Here is a 7,258-nt window from a genome sequence, read left to right as displayed (position 1 = left end):
TAATACATTATGGACTGGGGAAAACCCTGGCCAGCGTCCTCCAGTCATTGCTGGAGAGGCTGTGGCTGGGGTTTCCACACGCAGTCATACTACAAGGAAGGCAACCAGAATGAAGGAAGGAATAGAAGATCCTTTGGAGAAGAAGCAGGAATCTGTTGAGCCAAAATCTCTTCCAATTGAAAAGATTTTTGTGAATCTTGAATCTAAATTATCTTATACAATGCAGGGATTATCCAAGATTATGACTGAACTTGGTACTAGGTTTAATACTTTGGTGAAAATACATTCTCAACAGATGGCTGAGTTTGGAGCTTTTAAGCTTGAAGTGAGAGATAAATTTAATTCGTGTGAAGAAGATATAGACGAAATACGGGATCAAGTTTTTGATGTGACCAAAATGGTCGAAGACTTACAAACTCAAAATAAAAATTTGGTGAAAAAGATTGATTATTTGGAAAACCAATCCAGATGGAACAATATAAAAATTATTGGTTTACCAGAAGGTATGGAGGGACCAGACCCAAGAAAAATTTTTACTGAATGGATTCCGCAGGTGTTGGGTCAAGAACATTTCCCGGAAGGTATAATACTGGAACGTGCTTACAGAGCCTTGCGTAGAAGACCTATTTCAGGTCAAAGTCCAAGACCTGTTTTGGTTCATTGCTTGAATTATTATGACAGAGAAATAATTTTACGAGTGGCTATTAGAAATGCACAACAGAGAAAATCACCCTTGATGATTCAAAATAATCGAGTTTCCTTCTATGTGGATTTGAGTCAAGAAGTTATGTTCCAACGACAGGAATTCAATCCTGCTAAAGAGTTGTTGTGGAAGAAAGGTTACAAGACAACCTTTAGATATCCAGCTGTTTTGAAGGTTTTTCAAGATGGTTGCCAACCAAAGTTCTTTGATTCTCCAAAGGAAGCTATAGCATTTTCTCAAGAGCTGCCAATTACTCAGTTTCAACAGAGATATAGTCCGCCACGATCTCTAAGGAGACAAGAGATGGAAGAAAAGAGCCGTGCTCCAAGAAGGAATGGTTGTAATGGTGACTTGGCAGTTGGAGCTGATTAAAAGAAGAGTTTTCCTTTTTTTTAATGTTTTTTTTTAAAAAAGGGATATTAAATAATGATGATGTTAGTTTAAGATGAAGTGAGAGTTGGGGGAGAGAACTGGATAGGCACTATTTCCTGAAAGTCATCTGCTACGTGTGAGTTATCTCACACTCATTTTTTTTGGGAGTTACCGCATTGCGCAGTTTAGACAGGAGGGGGTATTTTTAACCTCCTACCCATTTTTTTCCTTTTTTTTTGTATTATTAGATTAAAGAGTGAAGGGTTTTTTTTTGTTTAAATATTAAAAAAAGCATAAGAAAGCATTTGATTGTTTAAAAAACTAAAAATTGATGTGGATTTTTTTGTAAAGTTTATTCAGTAGATAAGGAATATCTGAAATTTAAATGTGAATAGGATGGATAAGTTTTTTTATATTTTTTCTTTAACTTTAAGGTGAAAGGAGTGGTAATTCTGGTGTATATTATTTTGCTATTTTAGTTATAGAACAAAGGGAATAATGGTGAAAGTTATAAATTGAAATGTACAATTCTTAATGAGGCTTGAATTTTGTTTGTGGTTTATGCTCCATTTGTTGAAGATATAGATTTTGTTGTAGATGTGTTTTTATTATTTGGATATCTGAATTTTAACGTAATGATTGGGGATATTTAAATGTGGTATTGGAGCTTTTATTGGATAACTATTCAAGAGTAAAAGGGAAAAATGGTGGAAGAGTACTAAAATTGAATTGTACAATGCTTAATGAGGTTTGAATTTTGTTTTAAGATGATGGTTTATGTGTCTAATATGATGATAGATGTGAAGTTAGTTGATATTGGTGAAGGTTTATCTCTATAGAGAAAGTTTTTTTTCATCTTTTTTTCATGCTACAATTTTTTTTAGGAATTGATTATTGTTTAAGAATTTTTGATAGATAATGTTATTAACTTTACTAATTTTTTATATTAAGTTTGAGTTAAATATATGTTTCATCTTAACTCCGTTTGTTAAATATATGCATTTAAATTTGATTTAAATATGTTTTTTAAGTCTGATATCTTAGTATTAATTACTTTTCTTTTTGTTAGTATTTTCATCGGTTATGTTTTTGTTTTTTTTTGTAAGGGTTTTTTTCTCACATATATTATTAACTTTATTAATTCTTCACTCTTTATTTTGGGTGGAAAGGAGGGGTTGGACTAATTTGAGTTGGGTTATTAATGTGTAATAATTATTGGGGAGGGTATAGTTTATTTAGATTACTGATATTGTATTGTAATTTTATTATTTTATTCTTAATTTTTTTAATGTAATCCTATATGTTATTCATGTTATAAAATCTTAAATAAAGTTTAAAAAAAAACTTTTGCCTCTGTATGACACTTCCCATTTAACAAATTGATCTTGGAAAAGTTCCCTCCATTGACCATTAATCATTTTGCCTGATAACTCAATTAATTGTAAAGCATACATATAGAACCATAGAGCGCTACAATACAGGAAAATAGGCTATTCGGCCCCTCTAGTAGGTGCTGACCAATGTTCGCCTTGTTCCAATAACCTGCTCCCATTCTATAACCCTGCAAGACCTCTCCCATCCATGTATCTATCCAATTTATTCTTAAAACTCAAGATCAAGTCCACACCCACCACGTCAGATGGCAGCTCATTCAACACTTCTATGACTCTCTGAGTGAAGATGTTTCCCCTAAACCTTACCCTTTTCATCCTAATGCCATGTCCTCTCGTATTTATTTCTCCTAATCTCAGTGGAAAGAGCCTGCTCGCATTTACTCTGTCTATACCCTTCATTATTTTGCAAATTTATGACACACTGATGAAGATTTCCAAGCGTGTGTATCATTTATTCCAAATTTCCAACAATTTACAAGCACGTTTGCATGTTATTAACAGATGTGTCCGTTTAATGTTGCCATATATCTGACTCCATTTTTCAGCTGCTCCCTGAATTTCCTCTGTGTCAGCCCATAGATGCAAGTGTTGGTGCAGGTACTCAGCACCTGTAACATAAACCCAAATTGTTGCGCAATATATTTCGGGGTATTGAAATATTTGTCTGTGTAGAAATAATTTTCCACTTGCCAGTTCATAGAATGAATAACGTAGAGCATCCACAACAACACGAAATTGGCTGATAGAGCGAACAACAAAATAATGGACTTTCTCCGGATCTCCACTTCTGGGTCCTTCTGGTGTTCACTGTTGTTCCGGAGTCCCCGACGGACTCGATTTGCTGCTATTATGTGTCTGGCGGTTAAAGCATTGAACAGCAAGATGAAACAGATTGGTAATAACGGGGTCATAATGCTGTCAAATAACTCATAGGCTTTCCACAAAGGGGACGTAAAGAACTCCGGCTTTTGGACGCAACGCCATGGAACCCCATCAATGATTGCGTAAGGCTCCACGACAAAGTAAGCTGGGATGCTCCTCAAACCTCCTACTGCCCCCACGGTTACGATCACCACATTCGCTGTTTCCTGGGTACAGTATCGCTTCCGGAGGTTTTGATAGCAGATAGCGACATGGCGATCGAACGTGAAAGCAACAGTTAGCCAAACGGAAAAGTCCATCGTTGCAATCTTCAGAACAAGAACAACGGAACATACTGGAGTTATGAGCAAGAGTTTGAGAAAATTATAGATATTATTTATCTGCTCCATTACAACACAGACAACAACGACCATTAAATCTGCTCCTGCCATGACCACCAGATAACGAGTGATGCATTTCGTGAGACCACATTTTCCGCGGGACAGGATGATGATTGCCACCAAATTAACTGCAAGAAGGAAAGAAATGAAATAAACGTTGCTTCAAGAAATACTAATCTGTTCAGGACGTACACGTAGGTGATGAAGGAAAGAACAGCCTGGAGTTTGCAGAGTTCCAGCCTTCCCCAGGGATTGACGTCCGCGCGTCTTTACCGGGAGAGGATTCTGGTCTAACTGGGTACTAGATGGCGACGGGTCAAAATGATTCAGGCTGTGTGCAGGTAAAATACAGCCAGTAGCAATCTCGGAGGGTGAAGACATGTGGGGCCCTGTCGTTCGTGGCAATATTCGAACTTGAAGCTAACCTGTGATATTCAGGAATATACAAAACAGAACACAATTTCAATTTTCTTTGTAAAATGTACTTTAATATTCAAATTAACAGAAGTTTGAGAGTCCGGTTTGTTGCGATAATAGGACCATTTTGATATGATTAAAACCGAAAAAAATGAATGATTAACTAATTCAGAGTTAAAATTAACTCATAGAGAGGAGTCTAGGAGAGGAGGAGCGAGGTGAGAGTGACGGGGAATAATTGGTAGAGGGCCAATAAAAGGAGGGTAAGGTAAAGGAACATGACCTCTCCAGAATTCAATCCCCTATTAATGAATCCCAGCATCCCATTGGCCTTCTTAACCATCCTATAAACATGTGTGAAGACCTTGAGGGATGTATAGATTTGATTCCCCAGGCCCCTCTGTTCATTCATACTCTAAAGTAACCAAATATTAACCCTGGACTCAGCCATCTGGCTTGTCCATCCTAAATGCATCACCTCACACTTATCCAGATTGAACTCCATCTGCCAATTTTCTGCCCAACTCTGCATCCTGACTATACTTGTGGTCTTTTGCAACTTTCTGCTACATCAACAACTCCTCCAAACTTCATGTCATCCACAAACTTACTGACCCATCTTTCTGCCTCTTCATCCAGGTCATTTATAAAAATCACAAAGAGCAGGAGTCCCAGAACAGATCCCTGCAGCCCCTCCAATAGTCACCGATCTCCAGGCAAAATATATTCCTTCCACTATTACTACCTGCTTTTGTCTGGAAGTCTATTTTTCTATCCACACAACCAAGGCTCTGGATGAGTATCTCATGAGGGACCTTGTGAAATCCATGTAGACCGCATCTCCCTCCCAACTTCATCAATTTCTTTTGTTACCTCCTCAAATAATTCAGTTAAGCTCCTGAGGCATGACATTCCCATCACAAAGCCATGCTGACTATTCTTGAGGAGACTGTACAACTCCAAATGCTCATTGATCCTATCCTTTAGCATCCTCTCCAATAGTTTATACACCACTGGCGTAAGACTCACCAGTCTATAATTCCCAGGATTCACATTTTAGATTGGTCACAGTGTTTGAGCTATTGAAAGAAAACAGAGAAACAGGCTGAGAGCACTTCAGTTTATACAAATCTTTATTACAAAATCTTAAGCTGATTTCAAACTACAATATGCAAGCCCTTCCCAATTATACTTATCAATGCCTGGACTGGTCCCAACTGCCGAAGCAAGGCAATGACTACACACTTGTAGTAGGTTGTCAGGGCGCCGGTAGCAGCTTCTGCACCTCCCCCGACCAGGATGTTGGTTGGACTCTATAAGTTCTTCTTCTTGCAGAGAGATGTTGCCATCCCTCAGAGAGTCTGAAACATCAGCAGCAGGACCACAGCTTATATTACCCATTCTAGCTTATCATTTTGAATACAATGATTTACTTAGCTTCAAGGCCTCACCTGACAGTCTGCAACCAACAATCCCATCAATCTCAAACAGCAACCTGATAACAAGCAGGAAGATTAAACGTTCTTGGCACCAGATGTCTTTTTGTCAGATAACTGCATCTTTGGGCCCCATGGTGGAATTTAGCTTATATCTGCTGATTCTTACAGTATTCTCGAAGTAGGTTACATTAGCAAAAACATGGTTTAAATGCTCTATGACTCCACTCTAAGACTCGCCAGTCCATAAATCCCAGGATTCACCCTATTTTGTAAACAAAGGTACTCCATTTACAATTTTCCAAACCTCCATCACCTCCCCTGTGGCCAAAGAGCTATTGCCCCAGCTGTCACTTCTCTCACTTCCCACAGCGACCTGGGTGTATCGTGTCTGGCCCCAGGACTTATCAATTAATAAGATCCACCTTGTCCAGCACTCTGATCTGCTCTATTTTGCCATCTCCCTGATCAAGGTCCTTTTCTCTTGTGATTACTGACACAAACTATTCATTTATGACCTCCCCAACCTCCTCTGCCTCCAGACATATTGGTTCCTTTATCTTTTAGTGGCCCCCACCTTCATTCATGTCATCCTTCTGTTCTTCACATGCACCTGGATCTCCTTAATTCTACATGTCAAGGCCTTCTCCTGCCCCCTTGGAGCTCTTCTGTCCTTTCTTGAGCCCTCCTGGCTACTATGTATTTCTTGTGAGCACTTCCTGTTTCCTGCTTCCTATATCTAACATATCCTTCCTTCTACCTCCAGATTAGTTGCCTGACCTGTTTCATCAGCCACGGTTCCCTTTTCCTACCATCTTTTCCTTGTCCCAGTGGGACAAACTTATCCTGAACCCAGCACGTGGACCCTAAACCTCCTCCACTTGACTTACTACTTTCACATCTGTTTCCAATTTATTCTCACCAGTTCCCACCTCATCCTTTCACAATGAGCCCTTCCCCAGTTAAGCACTTTCCCATGTTTCCAGATATACAGTGCACACACACGCACACACAATAAAAGGGGCCTGAATTCGGCAATATTTCTAATTATTTTATTATATTTAAAGGAAATTTAGTTCAAACGTCTCAAAGTATTGATATAAAATAAAAACTTTGAAATAGCGTAATTTAGGAACATAATGTATTTTTCTAGCTCCACGGAATAACTGGCTGGATGGAAATATTGAGGTCAGTGTTCGGCACCTCCAGGAAAAGCCGCTGCTAGATGTCGGAGAGAGATACGAATTGTCACATCTCAGTCCGATTAGAATAGGGCTGCTTAAACTAGTTACGATGAGCGCCCCATTTACTGAGTACTGTAACTGAGACAAAGCGGATTTGGAAGACCATTCCTGGGGATGAAAGCACTTGAACCACATATTAAAAATAGAAGACAATACAAATCGCAGAAACAGGATAGAACAAAAGTGTCAGCTTTGTACGGACTCAGGAGAGCAGGGATTGGTGACACAGCGCTGCATCGCAGGGTCCTACTGCCAGGTCTAGATGCAGATGACTCTGTACAGGCTTTAAGCGGCCGGTTGAAGGAGCCGGAGATGTGTGCTTGAGATGGGCAGCCAACCACGATGGTTGCAGACTTCGAGGGAGCAACAGACTGTGGAAGGGCAACGGAAACGGGGAGAACACGCCCGAGCCCTGTCCCCTCTCGATGAG

The 7,258-nt window shown here is 39.3% G+C and overlaps 1 protein-coding gene across 1 annotated transcript; it reads right to left on the bottom strand.

Annotated features, from left to right (window-relative positions):
* Nucleotides 1–2,918: 2,918 nt before the first annotated feature.
* Nucleotides 2,919–6,934, bottom strand: LOC138743820 (probable G-protein coupled receptor 139). Its single transcript, XM_069899421.1, has 2 exons — nucleotides 6,877–6,934; nucleotides 2,919–3,859 (listed from the first exon to the last, which is right to left on the bottom strand). The coding sequence occupies exons 1-2, from the start codon at nucleotides 6,932–6,934 to the stop codon at nucleotides 2,964–2,966; spliced, it is 954 nt and encodes a 317-aa protein (XP_069755522.1). The 3' UTR covers nucleotides 2,919–2,963.
* Between the last annotated feature and the right edge of the window lie 324 nt (nucleotides 6,935–7,258).

The sequence above is a fragment of the Narcine bancroftii genome, chromosome 10 (assembly GCF_036971445.1).
Source record: "Narcine bancroftii isolate sNarBan1 chromosome 10, sNarBan1.hap1, whole genome shotgun sequence".
Taxonomy (NCBI): domain Eukaryota; kingdom Metazoa; phylum Chordata; class Chondrichthyes; order Torpediniformes; family Narcinidae; genus Narcine; species Narcine bancroftii.
This window is presented reverse-complemented; position numbering and strand designations above follow the sequence as displayed.